General features: G+C 44.7%; 1 protein-coding gene across 5 annotated transcripts in view; it reads right to left on the bottom strand.

The window, feature by feature from the left end:
* DAAM2 (dishevelled associated activator of morphogenesis 2) overlaps positions 1-21,104 on the bottom strand; it is a 168,747-nt gene that overhangs the window by 99,666 nt on the left and 47,977 nt on the right. For all 5 annotated transcript variants that reach the window (XM_069954830.1, XM_069954834.1, XM_069954831.1 and 2 more), the window contains exon 3: positions 5,245-5,334. In XM_069954830.1, the coding sequence (XP_069810931.1) occupies positions 5,245-5,334 (90 nt within the window). The remainder of the gene's footprint in view (positions 1-5,244; positions 5,335-21,104) is intronic.

Here is a 21,104-nt window from a genome sequence, read left to right as displayed (position 1 = left end):
TACGCCGCTGCAGACGATTAATACAGAATCTGACAGTCCATGAGACCCCTGAGGGCAGGGACGGGGGTCAGATACGGGGTAATGAACTTTTCCCGGGAATTCATGAGGATGCGAAACACAAATGATTTTAACCATATGAAATAAAAGTGGAGCAGATAATGATCACTGGGGCGAGCCAGCACATAGCAAGGGAGCGAGCCAGGCCCCGGCCCACGGCCAACGTCATTAACCACCGGAGCGACAACACCAGCAGCAGCAGCAGTCCCCGGGATGTTTCCCTTTATTAAGCTGTGATAGAGCAACAGGGAATAATGTCCAATCACAGGGCAGGAAGAGGGCGGCATCCACAGGACAGGACGTGCCTGTCATCAGCCTGACCCCAACCGGGTCACAGCCACATAATATACAGGGATATCACTACTATATCTATGGCATTAGTTATCCATCTCCTGTATATAGTGATATGGAGCATGCTGGTATAACCTGGGGATCTCCTGTATATAATTATATATGTACAGCTGGTATAACCTGGGGATCTCCTGTATATGATTATATATGTACAGCTGGTATAACCTGGGGATCTCCTGTATATAATTATATATGTACAGCTGGTATAACCTGGGTATATCCTGTACATAATTATATATGTACAGCTGGTATAACCTGGGTATATCCTATTGATAATTATATATGTACAGCTGGTATAACCTGGGGATCTCCTGTATATAATTATATATGTACAGCTGGTATAACCTGGGGATCTCCTGTATATGATTATATATGTACAGCTGGTATAACCTGGGTATCTCCTGTATATACAGTAATTATATATGTACAGCTGGTATAACCTGGGAATCTCCTGTATATAATTATATATGTACAGCTGGTATAACCTGGGTATCTTCTGTATATAATATGTACAGCTGGTATAACCTGGGCATATACTGTATATAATTATATATGTACAGCTGGTATAACCTGGGCATCTCCTGTATATAATTATATATGTACAGCTGGTATAACCTGGGTATCTTCTGTATATAATTATATATGTACAGCTGGTATAACCTGGGTATCTCCTGTATATACAGTAATTATATATGTACAGCTGGTATAACCTGGGGATCTCCTGTATATAATTATATATGTACAGCTGGTATAACCTGGGTATCTTCTGTATATAATTATATATGTACAGCTGGTATAACCTGGGCATCTCCTGTATATAATTATATATGTACAGCTGGTATAACCTGGGCATCTCCTGTATATAATTATATATGTACAGCTGGTATAACCTGGGTATCTTCTGTATATACTTATATATGTACAGCTGGTATAACCTGGGTATCTCCTGTATATACAGTAATTATATATGTACAGCTGGTATAACCTGGGGATCTCCTGTATATAATTATATATGTACAGCTGGTATAACCTGGGGATCTCCTGTATATAATTATAGATGTACAGCTGGTATAACCTGGGGATCTCCTGTATATGATTATATATGTACAGCTGGTATAACCTGGGAATCTCCTGTATATAATTATATATGTACAGCTGGTATAACCTGGGTATCTTCTGTATATAATTAAATATGTACAGCTGGTATAACCTGGGCATATACTGTATATAATTATATATGTACAGCTGGTATAACCTGGGCATCTCCTGTATATAATTATATATGTACAGCTGGTATAACCTGGGTATCTTCTGTATATAATTATATATGTACAGCTGGTATAACCTGGGTATCTCCTGTATATACAGTAATTATATATGTACAGCTGGTATAACCTGGGGATCTCCTGTATATAATTATATATGTACAGCTGGTATAACCTGGGGATCTCCTGTATATAATTATAGATGTACAGCTGGTATAACCTGGGTATATACTGTATATAATGATATATGTACAGCTGGTATAACCTGGGTATCTCCTGTATATAATTATATATGTACAGCTGGTATAACCTGGGTATATACTGTACATAATGATATATGTACAGCTGGTATAACCTGGGTATCTCCTGTATGTAATTATATATGTACAGCTGGTATAACCTGGGTATCTCCTGTATATAATTATATATGTACAGCTGGTATAACCTGGGTATCTCCTGTATATAATTATATATGTACAGCTGGTATAACCTGGATATCTCCTGTATATAATTATATATGTACAGTTGGTATAACTTGGGTATCTCCTTTATATAATTATATATGTACAGCTGGTATAACCTGGGTATCTCCTTTATATAATTATATATGTACAGCTGGTATAACCTGGGTATCTGCTGTATATAATTATATATGTACAGCTGGTATAACCTGGGTATCTCCTGTATATAATTATATATGTACAGCTGGTATAACCTGGGTATCTCCTGTATGTAATTATATATGTACAGCTGGTATAACCTGGATATCTTCTGTATATAATTATATATATACAGTTGGTATAACTTGGGTATCTCCTTTATATAATTATATATGTACAGCTGGTGTAAGCTGGGTATCTCCTTTATATAGTGATATGGTGTATGCTGGTATAACCTGGGTATCTCCTGTATATAGTGATATGATGTATGCTGGTATAACCAGGGTATATCCTGTATATAATTATATATGTACAGCTGGTATAACCTGGGTATATCCTGTATATAATTATATATGTACAGCTGGTATAACCTGGATATCTTCTGTATATAATTATATATATACAGTTGGTATAACTTGGGTATCTCCTTTATATAATTATATATGTACAGCTGGTGTAAGCTGGGTATCTCCTTTATATAGTGATATGGTGTATGCTGGTATAACCTGGGTATCTCCTGTATATAGTGATATGATGTATGCTGGTATAACCAGGGTATATCCTGTATATAATTATATATGTACAGCTGGTATAACCTGGGTATATCCTGTATATAATTATATATGTACAGCTGGTATAACCTGGGTATCTCCTGTATATAATTATATATGTACAGCTGGTATAACCTGGGTCTATCCTGTATATAATTATATATGTACAGCTGGTATAACCTGGGTATATCCTGTATATAATTATATACAGTATGTACAGCTGGTATAACCTGGGTATCTCCTGTATATACAGTAATTATATATGTACAGCTGGTGTAAGCTGGGTATCTTCTGTATATAATTATATATGTACAGCTGGTATAATCTGGGTATATCCTGTATATAATTATATATGTACAGCTGGTATAACCTGGGTATATCCTGTATATAATTATATACAGTATGTACAGCTGGTATAACCTGGGGATCTCCTGTATATACAGTAATTATATATGTACAGCTGGTATAACCTGGGGATCTCCTGTATATAGTTATATATATACAGCTGGTATAACCTGGGGATCTCCTATATATAATTATATATGTACAGCTGGTATAACCTGGGGATCTCCTGTATATAATTATATATGTACAGCTGGTATAAGTTATACATGTCCTGTATATAGTGGTATGGAACATGCTGGTATAACCTACAGTAGGTGTATGTATATATATATATATATATATATATATATGTATGGAGTGGAATGTCTCAAAGTCAGCAGTAAGCCTATGATTCATGCGCACTGTCTGCCGAAGCTGTGATGGACTGATGCCCGCTCGGTAAGCGTGGGCACCTGCAATAATAAGTAGGCTGCAGTGGCGTCTGTCCAGGTGTTGATAGCAGGAAGCCATAAGGATGATGGAAAGACATCAGGACGTCATGTACGGGGGATAATAACTCCGCTACATTGGTTGGCATGGAGTCTGGGTGAGTCCAGTAGCTGAACCTAGGGAGGAAATGAATCCGCTGTATGCACAGCGCCGCCCTGCAGGAAGAGGAAGCAATTCCCCTTAATAACAGGTGGTAACATGGAACCTGTGCTCCAGGCTGAGCCACATGACATATTAGCCTGAAACACAATCGGAAACACCTCAGATACATGGCAGATCTGGTGACAGATATTTCTTATTCTCTCTATATAAGGAGGCAGGACCAGACCTGGGATGTTTGACGTGTGGAGGGTAAAGGAGTTACTGACGCACTGGATTTGCAAGGTGCTATGTGAGCAAAAATAATAAAAGAAAACAGGAGCAGACGCTACTGTTACTGCTGCAGCTAATACGCTGAAGGGCGAGGGACATACCGTAAAGATACAACAGTTAGATACACAGCTGCCCTGAGCTTTATGGGTGGTCACCGTCAGAGATGAGAAAAAAGCCTACATTTACTTTTAAGGAACAGTGTGGATCATCTTCTGCGGGCAGACAGGCTCATCTCGCAGGTGCACAGCTAAAGGCCCTATTCCACAGGACGATTATCGTTCGGATAATTAAGTAGTTCGGAAAGAAGCGATAATCGTTCGGTTGAATAGCAGTTAACGACGAACGAGAAATCGTTGATCGCTTAATGAGACCTGGACCTATATTTATCGTTGCTCGTTCGCAAATCGTTCGCATGGAATAAAACGCCGTTCGGTCGTTCGCAGTAGCGACAAACTCAATAGTGACAAGACGACCGAAAGAACGATCATAAGTAACGATCATTGTTCCGTTTAATTGGGTGAATGATTTCAGGTCGTTCGCAATAGTGGTCGTTTAAGATCGTGTATCGTTAGCGATGATCCGAACGATAATCGTCCCGTGGAATAGGGCCCTAAGGCTGACTCAGGCCCTCTCTTCTGCACACAGCACATGCTAAGACCCGCCCTCACTTTGTGTAATTTGTCCTGATCTGAGCTCCAACTAGAGACAGATTTCCCCTGACAACAGGTAGCAGACAGCACATTGTAGGGAAGGAACACACCACACGGAAATATGTGAGGATAATAATATACGGTAGAGGAAACGGTAAATTAAAGGAGCCCCCATCCCATATAATAAGATTGTCCATAAATATAAGTCATTCATTTGTAGAGAGTAGACAGTGTCCCCCGGGTCAGGCGGCTGCTGCCAAGTTACATCAGGTCAGAAGAGGCAAAAAGATACAAATTAACAGATCACTATTTTTCTTAGATTGGCACAATATGGCGGCACAATGACCACAACGCTCAGACCCTGGATATAGGTCATTTAGGAGCTATCTGATAACCATACTCTGGTCCCTGGTCATATTAGGAGTGTGTTCCTCAGGGGCGGGGCTTAACTGTCCACATTTGTCTCTTTAAATTATAAAATTGTAGAATTATCAGGGTAACTTACCTTTTTCTTGCTGCAATAAATCTGCCATTTCTTCTCCGGGGGGAGGGCAAACATGGCCTCCCTGTTCTTGTCAGTGAGATCCAGCTCATCCTGCCAATCAAAGAAAAAACAACACTGAATAACAGCCTTACTGCCCCCTACTGGTCAGGTTTAAAAATGCACACAAATTATCACCAATCATAGACTTGGGGTCTTCAGAATGAATCAGTCACAATGTATAAGATCATGCTGCTGCCCTTACTGACGGCTGTGGATTCTATTATATTTGCACGTCAGTAAATTGCCCCAAAGTTTTATTACTTCTACTGTTGGAGTAACACTAAGTTTGAATTTTAAAGGGGAAGTCCACTGATATGTAGATTTCTCAGCAAACATTGATCCTGCTCTGGTTGCGCACACACAGCTAAGGCTTTGTTACAATGTATCAGTGCGGATTATACCTAATGTCTATTCGCTTCTACTTAGACCTATTCCAAGTCTTACATTCTATGGTCAAATACAGGAAAGTGACAACATCCACCTGACTCTCCCAAGTGACAGTAATCACAGTATTTCTGGCATGCTACTCATGCACCAGGAGGATCAGGATGAACACTGTCTTATTGTATTCACATGCACATGCAGAATTTTGTTAGGGGAAGGGACTGAATATGAATTTATAACCAGATGATCCATGTCTGATCCATAAAGGAAGTATGGTTATAAGTCCAGGTGACAGCATTATGGGGACGCCATCCGCAATGTTATTACATTACACTGGTCTGGTGATAACACATGTAGTCGCCTCACTAACCTGCCTGGCAGCTCCACGCCTGTCTGCCAGCAGTAAAGCTACTTTTTTTAGGGGGGGGGGGGGGAATTAAAGCTGCGGCTGAGTGAGCAAACATATGGAAATGCTTAAAAGATGGATTCCCAAATTTAAGGGGCAGACAAGTGAAACAACATCCATACCCTTGTTACATAGGATTACTGGCCCAGAGTGAGATTCCAGGTCTAAAATAAGCCAAGGAATGCTGTCTGAGGTCAGGGAGCTTGTACAAGAGGAATGGAGGGGGGCGAGGAGGAAGAGGAAGACCACGCGAAATCTGTCTGCACATATCCAGCTCATATAAAGGCCTAAACACACACAACAGGGGGATCTGCTGCACATCCAAAGCTGCAGCCACAGTATTACTATTGCACATTTCATACTCCAATCACATGTAAAGCTCCAATCATAGCACAAAACCCAGCAAGCTAGGGATTCTTGTCGGGGTAGGGCTTATTTTTTGAGAAACAGGGTATTACTACTGCACAGCTCATACTCCAGTCACATATAAAGCTCCAGTCGTATTACTATTACACAGCTCATACTCCAGTCACATATAAAGCTCCAGTCGTATTACTATTACACAGCTCAGACTCCAGTCACATATAAAGCTCCAGTCGTATTACTATTACACAGCTCAGACTCCAGTCACATATAAAGCTCCAGTCGTATTACTATTACACAGCTCAGACTCCAGTCACATATAAAGCTCCAGTCGTATTACTATTACACAGCTCAGACTCCAGTCACATATAAAGCTCCAGTCGTATTACTATTACACAGCTCATACTCCAGTCACATATAAAGCTCCAGTCGTATTACTATTACACAGCTCATACTCCAGTCACATATAAAGCTCCAGTCGTATTACTATTACACAGCTCATACTCCAGTCACATATAAAGCTCCAGTCGTATTACTATTACACAGCTCATACTCCAGTCACATATAAAGCTCCAGTCGTATTACTATTACACAGCTCAGACTCCAGTCACATATAAAGCTCCAGTCGTATTACTATTACACAGCTCATACTCCAGTCACATATAAAGCTCCAGTCGTATTACTATTACACAGCTCATACTCCAGTCACATATAAAGCTCCAGTCGTATTACTATTACACAGCTCAGACTCCAGTCACATATAAAGCTCCAGTCGTATTACTATTACACAGCTCAGACTCCAGTCACATATACAGCCATAGTTCTGCACACCTCTAATCACATATAAAGCTAGACTCCTTGTAATACCATAGAACATTTAAAACTCTAGTCACATATAAAACTGTAGCCATAGTTCTGTTATTGCATATTTCCTACCTCTAGTCACACCCAATGCTGCAGTCACTATATTACTATAGGTATTGCTATTGCATACTTCACTTCTGTTGCTACAGCCATAGTATAGCTATTGCTTATTTTATACTCTAGTCACATCTAAAGCAGCGGTCACAGTATTACTGTTCCATATTTCATACTCTAGCCATAACTAAAGCTGCAAACATGGTTATGCTAATGTGTATTCCATACTCTAGTTACACCCAGAGCTGCATTCACAACTCTGCGGATGTGTTATGTCAAATACTTCAGTCACCTCTAGAGCTGCATTCCCATTCCTGTTGGGACACATAGTGTGCACCAGTTTTACCCAGGCAAGTGCCGGGGGGCCAACAGCGCCTCTAGGGGCCCAGAAAGGGAGCGGGCCCAGTGTTCTAATGTTCAGCCTGCTCAATGTAGTGCAAGGTAATCACTGAACATCAGAAGACACAGAAGCAGGACCTGCAAAGAGAGAAAAGGGTGAAGGACCTGATCACATGACCTGAAGGTCCTCAACCTTACAGTGTGGAAAGCAGCACGGAGGAAGAGGGAGAAAACTGAGCTGTGAGTGCTGTGTGTCAGTGTCGGTTAGTCAGTGTCAGTCAGTCAGTATCTGCGTCAGTCAGTGTAAGGGTACTATAACACGGAACGATAATCGGCTGAATTGGCCCGATTCGGCCGATTATCGCTCCATGTAATAAATGCAACGATAAGCCGATGACAACGATCATCGGCTGATCGTTGATATAGGTTAGACCCTATTTTTGTCGGGCGCCGACCGCGCACCGCTATGTGTAATAGCGGTGCGTGGCCAGCGACTAACGATATACATTACCCATCCACGTTCCAGGGCTTCTCCTGCTGTCCGCTTCTCCCGGGGTCCCGTGCGCGCTCTAGCTTCACAGCTGATAGGCCGCTCAGCCAATCACAGGCCGCAGCGGTCCCAGCCTGTGATTGGCTGAGCGGCCTACCAGCTGACAGGATGCTGTGAAGCTAGAGCGCGCACGGGACCCCGGGAGAAGCGGACGGCAGGAGCAGCCCTGGAACATGGATGGGTAATGTATGCCAGTTTAGCAAGGGCTGCAAGGACACGATGTCCTTGCAGCTCTTGTCAAACGATTATCGGACCGTGTAATAAAGCCAGTAAACGAGCAACGATCTAGCAGATCGGCGCTCGTTTACAGGTATTATCGGGCCCTGCTCGGCCCATGTAATACCACCCTAAGTCAGTCAGTGTCAATGTCAATGTGTGTTTGTGTATTTTGTATGTTAGTGGTGTCTTAAAGGGGTTGTCCAGCAAAAATCTTTTTCTTTCAAATCAACTGGTGTCAGAAAGTTATATAGATTGGTAATTTACTTCTTTTAAAAAATCTCAAGTCTTCCCATACTTATTAGCTACTGTATGTCCTGCAGGAAATGTTTTATTTTCAGTCTGACAGAGCGCTCTCTGCTGACATCTCTGGCTGAGACAGGAACTGTCCAGAGCAGGAGAGGTTTTCTATGGGGATTCATAGAAAACGGAGACAGAGTTTCTGCATCCAGAGCGTCACACACAGTAGTAGTAATGTGAGTCATGTCTTTATGATATGTACAGCGCTGCAGAATAGGTTGGTACAATATAAAGAGCACGCGCTAGATATCGTCCCCTGAGCTCACAGCAGTATTATCCTATAAAGAGTCTGAACAGAGCCCGACGCCTGGTGCAGCGCGGAGCAGGTTGTTATGAATAATTTCTCCATACACAGCGTTTAGACACAAACTGCTCACCGGATTCTATTCTCTACAAGTAATGAAATCTCCTCAGTTTGGTGCAGGCGCTGGCCGCAGCCATCTATGCCAAGAGGGCGGACAGGGTTTCATCATAACTAATGTGCTGTGAATTCTCAAAGATTGGCGCTCAGATTTACAGAGCTCCTCACATGTACAGTACACAATAAGGTGCCAAATACTCAGGATATAGTGATCAGGTTCTTCTGCGCAGTAACAGTAAGGCTGGGTTCACACTGCGTTTTTGCAACCGGTTTTTTTCATCCGTTTTTTGCAAAAACGGATGCATTTGTGTGCATCCGTTTTGATCCGTTTTTCCATTGACTTCCATTGTAAAAAAAAAACGGATCAAAACAGATCCGTTTTTTTTTTACGGACACTACTTTTGTGTGCGTTAAAAAAAAATGGAACCGTTTTGATCCGTTTTGTTTTACAATGGAAGTCAACGGAAAAACGGATGCACATTAATGCATCCGTTTTTTCCATCCGTTTTTTTGCAAAAAACAGTTTGCAAAAACGGATTGCAAAAACGCAGTGTGAACCTAGCCTTACTAAACTTATTCTACTGGTACGAGAATGTGAGGAAAAACCTTCTAGTTTGAAGAAGCTTGGTTTGGGCAGGAAATGGGCACTGCGATGGGCACGCCGGTCTCCTGCACCTATGCCAACCTCTTTCTGGCAAAACTTGAGAATGACAAGAAATCCATATGCTATCAATATTAAAGGGGTTGTCCATCTTTTTCTTTCAAATCAACTGGTGTCAAAAAGTTATACAGATTTGTAATTTACTTCTATTAAAAAATCTCAAGTTTTCCCACACTTATCAGCTGCTGTATGTCCTGCAGGAAGTGTTGTTTTATTTTCAGTCTGACACAGAGCTCTCTTCTGCCATCTCTGGCTGAGACAGGAACTCTGTCTCGGTTTTCTATGTATCCCCATAGAAAAGCTCTACTGCTCTGGACAGTTCCTGTCTCGGCCAGAGATGTCAGCAGAGAGTGTCAGACTTAAAATAAAACATTTCCTGCAGGACATCCAGCAGCTGATAAGTATGGGAAGACTTTTTAATAGGAGTAAATTACAAATCTATATAACTTTGATATCAGTTGCTTTGAAAGAAAAAGATTTTCATTGGGCAACCCCTTTAAGTTCTATTTTTGTCACGTCTACGACATTTTCATCCTCTGGGAGGGAATGACCGTAGACTTTGCTAGCTTTGTGCAGTACCTTAACAATGTCCAGGGCCGGCCTTAGGGGTGTGCGAGCAGGGCGCTGTGCACTCCCAGCAGGAAGGGGGTGCCACCTGCATCCCCCTGAGCCCATAAATCCGGCCCTGCCTCTGCACGGCAGCTTCGCTGAGAGACAGCAAGGAAGAAGCCCTTCTCCCCCGTACATGTGACTGCAGCCTGGCCCCGCCCCCCACAGCATCTCCCAGCTCACAGATGACATAGCCCCGCCCCCTCTCCCATGGAGACACCAGCAGTGTGATCCTCCGCTCTACCTCCCCATGGGCAGAGTTATCCTCCACTGATCCTTCTGTGTGACTGTGAGTATATGTGTCTATCTCTGTCTGTGTGTATGTCTGTCTGTTAGTGGAGTTTGTGTGTGCTCTGTATGTTAGGGCTCTGTGTGGTAGGACAACAACTCCCAGCATGCTCCTGTGTGGCTGTGTGGTAGGACAACAACTCCCAGCATGCTCTTGTGTGGCTGTAAGTGGTAGGACAACAACTCCCAGATAACTCCTGTGTGGCTGTGTGTGTGGTAGGACAACAACTCCCAGCATGCTCCTGTGTGTTTGGTAGGACAAGAACTCCCAGCATGCTCCTGTGTGGCTGTGTGTGGTAGGACAACAACTCCCAGCATGCTCCTGTGTGTCTGTATGTGGAATACAACAACTCCCAGCATGCTCCTGTGTGGCTGTGTGTGGACAACTACAACTCCCAGCATGCTCCTGTGTGGCTGTGTGTGGAATACAACAACTCCCAGAATGCTCCTGTGTGGCTGTGTGTGGACAACAACTCCTAGCATGCTCCTGTGTGGCTGTGTGTGGACAACAACAACACCCAGCATGCTCCTGTGTGGCTGTGTGTGGACAAAAACAACTCCCAGCATTCTCCTGTGTGGCTGTGTGTGGACAACAACAACTCCCAGCATGCTCCTGTGTGGACAACAACAACTTCAAGCATGCTAATGTGTGGCTCTGTGTGGTAGGACAACAACTCCCAGCATGCTCCTGTGTGGTAGGACAACAACTCCCAGCCTGCTCCTGTGTGGCTGTGTGTGTGGTAGGACCACTTCCTAGCATGCTCCTGTGTGGCTGTGTGTGGTAGGACAACTCCTCCCAGCATACTCCTGTGTGGCTGTGTGTGGTAGGACAACTCCTCCCAGCATACTCCTGTGTGTGTGTGTGTTTGTGTGTGTGTGTGTGTGGTAGGACAACAACTCCCAGCATGCTCCTGTGTGTGTGTGTGTGTGTGTGTGTGTTTGTGTGTGTGTGTGTGTGTGGTAGGACAACAACTCCCAGCATGCTCCTGTGTGTGTGGTAGGACAACAACTCCCAGCATGCTCCTGTGTGTCTGTATGTGGAATACAACAACTCCCAGCATGCTCCTGTGTGGCTGTGTGTGGACAACTACAACTCCCAGCATGCTCTTGTGTGGCTGTGTGTGGAATACAACTCCCAGCATGCTCATGTGTGGCTGTGTGTGGACAACAACAACTCCCAGCATGCTCTTGTGTGGCTGTGTGTGGACAACAACTCCCAGCATGCTCCTGTGTGGCTTTGTGTGGACAACAACTCTCAGCATGCTCCTGTGGGCTTTATGTGGACAACAACAACTCCCAGCATGCTCCTGTGTGGCTGTGTGTGGACAAAAACAACTCCCAGCATGCTCCTGTGTGGCTGTGTGTGGACAACAACTCCCAGCATGCTCCTGTGTGGCTGTGTGTGGACAACAACAACTCCCGGCATGCTCCTGTGTGGCTGTGTGTGGAATACAACAACTCCCAGCATGCTCCTGTGTGGCTGTGTGTGGATAACAACAACAACTCCCAGCATGCTCCTGTGTGGTGTGTATGTGTATATGTGACTGTATGTGTGTCTGTGTTTGCAGGATATATATACTGTGTGTCTGTATGTGTCTGTGTAAGAGAGAGATTTATCAAACATGGTGTAAAGTGAAAGTGAAACTGGCTCAGCTGCCCCTAGCAACCAAAGAATGAAAGGTAGAATCTGATTGGTTGCTAAGGGCAACTGGGCCAGTTTCACTTTCACTTTACACCATGTTTGATAAATCTCCCCCTGTGTGTCTGTATGTGTATATCTATCTGTGTAAGCAGTATATACAGTAAGTGTCTCTAAGAGATAGGCTTGGGATGGGCAGCGCCAAAAGAATATTCTGCACAGGGCGCCATCTACCCTAAGGCCGGCCCTGGCAATGTCAATGATATAAATTTGGTCTTTACCTATAAAGTAGGAAGAGCTGTGATACAATTTCTTGATGTCCATGTGGACATCACTTCAGGAAAATTACGTACATCTGTTTATCGAAAGCCCACGTCCTGCAACTCCCTCCTTCACTTTGCAAGCTCACACCCCGCGCCTGTCCGTGAGGTCATCCCTTGTGGCCAAAATGGTTGATACAGTGTACATTATTGTGTGGCCGAGCAGTTATTACTATATTGGGAAGACTAAAAGACCCCTGTGGAACAGCTTTAAAGAGCACTGTTATTCGGTCAGAACGGGTAAAGGAGTTCCTCGTCTGATGTTCGGAATGCTGATAGCTGCTACACAGGGGTCTTAGGATTTTTTGGATTAGAAAGGGTTGGCTCTGCTCCTAGAGGCAAGGACAGACATCAATACCTATTACAAAGAGAATCAATATAGACTGCCAATCTGAACGCAACAGGAGCTCTAGGAATGAATGAAAGAAATTAAATAAGTGTGTTTTTGTAGACTATTTTAATGTAACTTTTCCTTTTTGTAATATGTTATCACTATATGCACTGTGGATATACATAGCACGTTTCCAGGTGTGAGGTGTACCTGGCCGGTGGAAGGGGGCGTTTCTCGAAACGGCTCTTCCCAGTCTACGCACCTGTACCTGTTGCTTTGGACCTTATCCCCTTCCTGCGATACTTGATGAAATAAAGCTACTGAAGACAAGTACTTGGTAAGTGCTGGACTGTTCTACACTTCTACAACTACTATAATACTGTTCCTATGTACAAGAAAATAACTACTATAATACGAACTGGAGAGAATGGAACGGCTGCACATCCCATCTATGGCTGATACTAATGCCGCTAGGCCTATATTAAAAATCAACACCAGAGTGTCTGTATATGAATTGATTAAGCCATATTGCCCCGTGTACCACCGTGCAGGTCCTCTGGTCCACACGGGTCCCTATGCTAACTCCACACCGTGTGGGTCAGCGACCGCCAACCCCGCAAAGCGTGCACGTGCAGGGAAGGGAGGCCATGGAACGGCCCTGCAACCCCAATGTCACAGGACCAGACCCAAAAAGCCCCACCAAAACCCAGCCAGCACCACCGGCGGGGAAGGCTGCCCCCAAACGACACAAGTATGGATATGGTATTACACTTACCATTGCTGCTCTCACAGAATGGGGAAGACATAGGGTCCAGACATGTGAGCACAGACATATCCTGCTAATTTTGGTCATGTGGGTCTTATAAAGGAGTGCTAGCTGTTCAGAGAGGGAGAACTACTATAATACTGCTCCTATATACAAGAATATAACTACTATAATACTGCTCCCTATATACAAGAATATAACTACTATAATACTGCTCCTATATACAAGAATATAACTACTATAATACTGCTCCTATGTATAAGAATATAACTACTATAATACTGCTCCTATATACAAGAATATAACTACTATAATACTGTTCCTATATACAAGAATATAACTACTATAATACTCCCCTATATACAAGAATATAACTACTATAATACTGCTCCTATATACAAGAATATAACTACTATAATACTGCTCCTATGTATAAGAATATAACTACTATTATACTGCTCCTGTCCTGATATCCCCCACCCCCGAACAGTATAAATTTGTCATCTTTCGGCTATAAGTGAGTAAACCCGTAATCCTCCCGCAGATTGGGGGCAGTGGAGTCTTGGCGCGGCCTCAGCTTACTGTGTGGCACGACCTTAAGACAACATTAATGTAAGTTTTATTCGGCGTTCCCTTGTCGCTGGCGTTCATTATCCGCAGCCAGGCAGAGAGGGCTCCAAGTTCTAGGAAAATGGACAAAGGAGACTGAGTAGGAATCGGGAGGATCTTGTGTCAGCAGTTTTATGGTATTACGTGCAGGACTGGGGGGGGGGGGGCAGCCATTACCAGCCTTATTGGGCCTAGTAATAGGAGGGGCTCAGTAACGTTGATGCTGCCAGATTATCAGATAATCTGGATTACTGGACGGACACCGCTGCTGTTCCTGAGCCTCCTGGTTCATGTATACAATGCAGTAAGAACTTTTGCCCTCAGTTCTTAAGGAGCTTTGAAGAATTCATCGTTTTACAGCAAGGATGAAACTATGCAGAAAAGTAACGGCGTCCGGCCAAACGCAAACCACAAGCGTTCCCTCCGCCATCCCGTCACCCAAATCTCCACATAGTTTCCAGGCTGCAGGATCCCATATTATTCTACTCATCTGTTTATTTGGGAAACATGGTCACCAGGCAACGCGGCGGCCAGGCGGAGGCGCAATGTCCTAGCACCACACTAAGTGTGACCTTTATCTGCACCACACTAAGTGTGACCACTATCTGCACTATACTAAGTGTGACCACTATCTGCACCATACTAAGTGTGACCGTTATCTGCACCATACTAAGTGTGACCGTCATCTGCACCATACTAAGTGTGACCGTCATCTGCACCATACTAAGTGTGACCGTCATCTGCACCACACTAAGTGTGACCACTATCTGCACTATACTAAGTGTGACCGTCATCTGCACCATACTAAGTGTGACCGTTATCTGCACCACACTAAGTGTGACCACTATCTGCACTATACTAAGTGTGACCACTATCTGCACCATACTAAGTGTGACCGTTATCTGCACCACACTAAGTGTGACCTTTATCTGCACCACACTAAGTGTGACCACTATCTGCACTATACTAAGTGTGACCACTATCTGCACCATACTAAGTGTGACCGTTATCTGCACCATACTAAGTGTGACCGTTATCTGCACCATACTAAGTGTGACCGTCATCTGCACCACACTAAGTGTGACCGTCATCTGCACCATACTAAGTGTGACCGTCATCTGCACCATACTAAGTGTGACCGTTATCTGCACCATACTAAGTGTGATCACTATCTGCACCACACTAAGTGTGACCGTCATCTGCACCACACTAAGTGTGACCGTTATCTGCACCATACTAAGTGTGACCACTATCTGCACCATACTAAGTATGACCGTCATCTGCACCACACTAAGTGTGACCGTCATCTGCACCATACTAAGTGTGACCGCTATCTGCACCATACTAAGTGTGACCACTATCTGCACCATACTAAGTGTGACCGTTATCTGCACCACACTAAGTGTGACTGTTATCTGCACCACACTAAGTGTGACCACTATCTGCACTATACTAAGTGTGACCGTTATCTGCACCACACTAAGTGTGACCGTCATCTGCACCATACTAAGTGTGACCGTCATCTGCACCACACTAAGTGTGACCGCCATCTGCACCATACTAAGTGTGACCGTTATCTGCACCATACTTAGTGTGACCGTCATCTGCACCATACTAAGTGTGACCGTTATCTGCACCATACTAAGTGTGACCACTATCTGCACCATACTAAGTATGACCATCATCTGCACCATACTAAGTGTGACCGTCATCTGCACCATACTAAGTGTGACCGTTATCTGCACCACACTAAGTGTGACCGTCATCTGCACCATACTAAGTGTGACCGTCATCTGCACTATACTAAGTGTGACCGTTATCTGCACCATACTAAGTGTGACCGTCATCTGCAGCATACTAAGTGTGACCGTCATCTGCACCATACTAAGTGTGACCGTTATCTGCACCACACTAAGTGTGACCACTATCTGCACCATACTAAGTGTGACCGTCATCTGCACCATACTAAGTGTGACCACTATCTGCACCATACTAAGTGTGACCACTATCTGCACCACACTAAGTGTGACCACTATCTGCACCACACTAAGTGTGACCACTATCTGCACCACACTAAGTGTGACCACTATCTGCACCACACTAAGTGTGACCACTATCTGCACTATACTAAGTGTGACCGTTATCTGCACCATACTAAGTGTGACCGTCATCTGCACTATACTAAGTGTGACCGTCATCTGCACCATACTAAGTGTGACCGTCATCTGCACCATACTAAGTGTGACCGTCATCTGCACCATACTAAGTGTGACCGTTATCTGCACCACACTAAGTGTGACCGTTATCTGCACCATACTAAGTGTGACCGTCATCTGCACCATACTAAGTGTGACCGTCATCTGCACCATACTAAGTGTGACCGTCATCTGCACCATACTAAGTGTGACCGTCATCTGCACCATACTAAGTGTGACCACTATCTGCACCATACTAAGTGTGACCACTATCTGCACCACACTAAGTGTGACCACTATCTGCACCACACTAAGTGTGACCACTATCTGCACCACACTAAGTGTGACCACTATCTGCACTATACTAAGTGTGACCGTTATCTGCACCACACTAAGTGTAAACAGTTATCTGCACCATACTAAGTGTGACCGCTATCTGCACCATACTAAGTGTGACCGTTATCTGCACCATACTAAGTGTGACCGTTATCTGCACCATACTAAGTGTGACCGTCATCTGCACCACACTACGTGTGACCGTCATCTGCACCATACTAAGTGTAAACAGTTATCTGCACCATACTAAGTGTGACTGTTATCTGCACCATACTAAGTGTGACCACTATCTGCACCATACGAAGTGTGACTGTTATCTGCACCACACTACGTGTGACCGTCATCTGCACCATACTAAGTGTGACCACTATCTGCACCATACTAAGTGTGACCACTATCTGCACCACACTAAGTGTGACCACTATCTGCACCACACTAAGTGTGACCACTATCTGCACCATACTAAGTGTGACCACTATCTGCACCATACTAAGTGTGACCGTCATCTGCACCATACTAAGTGTGACCGTCATCTGCACCATACTAAGTGTGACCACTATCTGCACCATACTAAGTGTGACCGTCATCTGCACCATACTAAGTGTGACCGTCATCTGCACCATACTAAGTGTGACCGTCATCTGCACCATACTCAGTGTGACCGTCATCTGCACCATACTAAGTGTGACCACTATCTGCACCATACTAAGTGTGACCGTCATCTGCACCATACTAAGTGTGACCGTCATCTGCACCATACTAAGTGTGACCGTCATCTGCACCATACTAAGTGTGACCGTCATCTGCACCATACTAAGTGTGACCACTATCTGCACCATACTAAGTGTGACCGTCATCTGCACCATACTAAGTGTGACCGTCATCTGCACCATACTAAGTGTGACCGCTATCTGCACCATACTAAGTGTGACCGTCATCTGCACCATACTAAGTGTGACCGTTATCTGCACCATACTAAGTGTGACCGTCATCTGCACCATACTAAGTGTGACCACTATCTGCACCATACTAAGTGTGACCGTCATCTGCACCATACTAAGTGTGACCGTCATCTGCACCATACTAAGTGTGACCGTCATCTGCACCATACTCAGTGTGACCGTCATCTGCACCATACTAAGTGTGACCACTATCTGCACCATACTAAGTGTGACCGTCATCTGCACCATACTAAGTGTGACCGTCATCTGCACCATACTAAGTGTGACCGTCATCTGCACCATACTAAGTGTGACCGTCATCTGCACCATACTAAGTGTGACCGTCATCTGCACCATACTAAGTGTGACCACTATCTGCACCATACTAAGTGTGACCGTCATCTGCACCATACTAAGTGTGACCGTCATCTGCACCATACTAAGTGTGACCGCTATCTGCACCATACTAAGTGTGACCGTCATCTGCACCATACTAAGTGTGACCGTTATCTGCACCATACTAAGTGTGACCGTCATCTGCACCATACTAAGTGTGACCGTCATCTGCACCATACTAAGTGTGACTGTTATCTGCACCACACTAAGTGTGACCACTATCTGCACCATACTAAGTGTGACTGTTATCTGCACCACACTAAAGTGTGAACATTCCTGGTGCCATGATAGACATGAACTATCCCTGCCCCGCACTATGTGTGACCAGTCCCTGCTCTACGATATGTGTGAACGCTCCTCACGCCGCACTACGTGTGAACATTCCCGGTGCCATGATACACATGAACAGTCCCTGCTTTACGATACACGTGAATGTTTCTCGCACTGCACTATACATGAATAGTCTCTGCTTCGGGCTACGTGTGAACAGTCCCTGCTTTGCGTTACATGGGGATGGTCCCCGCTTTACGATACATGTGAACATTCCTCGCACTGCACTATGTGTGAACGGTCCATACTTTACGCTACATTTAAATGGTCCCTGCTTTGCGCTACATATGAACGGTCCCTGCTTTACGACACATGTGCCCGATTCCTGCTTTACGATATGTGTAAACGGTCCCTGCTTTACTAGATGTGTGGACAGTCGCTGCTTTACTATATAAGTGACCGGTCCCTGCTTTACTATCTGCATGAATGGTCCCTGCTTTATGATACATGTTTAAGTTCCTCGCACTGCACTACAGGTGAATGGTCCCTGCTTTACACTACCTGTGAACGTCCCCTCCCCGTTCATACGGCTCTACGTGTCAGTCTTTACTGCAGCTCTTGGATTCTATTCATAGATAAGGAAACTCCAAATAACATTATTCATGCAGCATTTCCCAACCTGTGACTCCCCAGCTGTTATAAAACTACAGAACCCAGCATGCCCAAACACATGGACGTCAACAGGACATGCTGGGAGGTGTAGTTTTTACGACAGCCACAGGATGGGGAAATGCTGCACTAGGAATCTATGCCATGAAATGTACAGGACAGAAGCAGATTTTATTCCACAGTAATGGATACAGAGAAATCTGTAGGTATTATTGTTAGGCAACGGGGCTCCTGTGGCGGCCATGTTTATGGACTCAGGGACTCTGTAATGTACAGCCAAGGATCAGTGCTGCCCTGAGCTGGTACCTGCGCCTTTAAGGCTGTTGTTTGTGCTGCCTGCGCCTTTAAGGCTGTTGTTTGTGCTGCCTGCGCCTTTAAGGCTGTTGTTTGTGCTGCCTGCGCCTTTAAGGCTGTTGTTTGTGCTGCCTGCGCCTTTAAGGCTGTTCGTTGTGCTGCCTACGCCTTTAAGGCTGTTCGTTGTGCTGCCTGCGCCTTTAAGGCTGTTGGTTGTGCTGCCTGCACCTTTAAGGCTGTTGGTTGTGCTGCCTGCGCCTTTAAGGCTGTTGTTTGTGCTGCCTGCGCCTTTAAGGCTGTTGTTTGTGCTGCCTGCGCCGCTCTAGACCTCACCTTTCCCGTGTGGCGTCTCCAGGGGATCTTTAGTGTCAGAGCCCATTAGTCCTGGAGATGAATGGGAAACAAGGTGTGAGAGAGGTTAATAGGAAACTGCGGAGAAAGCACAACCGCCCCCCGCAGGTCTGGAGTAAAATACAGGATAAGGCTATGTTCACACAATGTATATTTTCTTAAAAGTACGGCCGTTGTTGCAATCGGCAACAACGGCCGTACTTTTTAAGAAAATATATGTTGCCTTGTCTTTTATGGAATCCTGGCCGGAGTGTATACATATAGTATACGCTCCGGCCGGGATCTCTCGCAGGGCCGTAGAAAACTGACATGTCAGTTTTCTGAAGCTGCTATTCAGTAAATAGCAGCCGTAGAAAACCCTGTCAGTGCACACTAACAAGCGAGTGACTCCGGCCGCTCGCTCCATAGTGTGCAGTGGGGAGTTCAGATGCGCCCGCATCAGAACTCTGCGGCTGCAAAGATTTTCCGGACGGTACTGCAGTTCCATGACCCGGCTGCGTCACGGACTGGCCGGTCTCTTACGTAGTCTGCACATGGCCTAATGATGCAATGCATGCACTCTCTGGTTTAGGGCGGCCACATATGTGTGCAGTAAACAGAATTAGGTAGTAAATTGTAGTGTTTTTCCGGTTCCAGCTGGGAGTTGTTAGCAGTGCTGTATGGAGATTTTTATATGAATACATCTATACATCCAATGACATTGATTCATATTTTATATTCCTTCGGCTGCGCTGCGTCTAGACAGAACCGCCAGCGTATACAGAAATTACAGCTCCATTAAATCCTTATGTTCGGGATGTAAAATGCTGATGCCAATTAGACTGAAGGCAATGTCATTGTTCGGGCCCCGGCCGCAGGGGTCATTCCCGGGGACGCTTGTAATCCGGCTCTTTAACAGGCAGCTTAATGAGAGTCGAGCGTCAGCTCTGCAGGCCCAGTCTTCTGTTTTCCCGCCATTTATTGGCCGGTTTTCCATATTTCATTCGGAATATGGAACAGTAAAAATGTAATTAAGAGAAATGTACGGAAACAATGGAGGTAACAGGTGTTATAAAGGGCCGCGGGGTCCCCCAGGATGGTGCCACTTGTAGAGACCTGGGGGGGGGTTGAGATTACGTACAGGGGTCCAGCACACTGAAGCTCATGTGTGCTGGGTAGTGGAGATAAGAGGAGGTGAGATGCGGCAGCACAAGAGGAGGTGAGAAGCGGCAGCAAAGGAGGAGATGAGAAGGTGCAGCGCAGGAGGAGGCGAGAAGGTGCAGAACAGGAGGAGGTGAGATGCGGCAGCACAGGAGGAGGTGAGGTGCAG

Source organism: Dendropsophus ebraccatus, chromosome 15 (genome assembly GCF_027789765.1).
Source record: "Dendropsophus ebraccatus isolate aDenEbr1 chromosome 15, aDenEbr1.pat, whole genome shotgun sequence".
NCBI classification, from domain to species: domain Eukaryota; kingdom Metazoa; phylum Chordata; class Amphibia; order Anura; family Hylidae; genus Dendropsophus; species Dendropsophus ebraccatus.
Note: the sequence above shows the minus strand (reverse complement) of the source record. Positions and strands in the feature narration are given on the sequence as shown.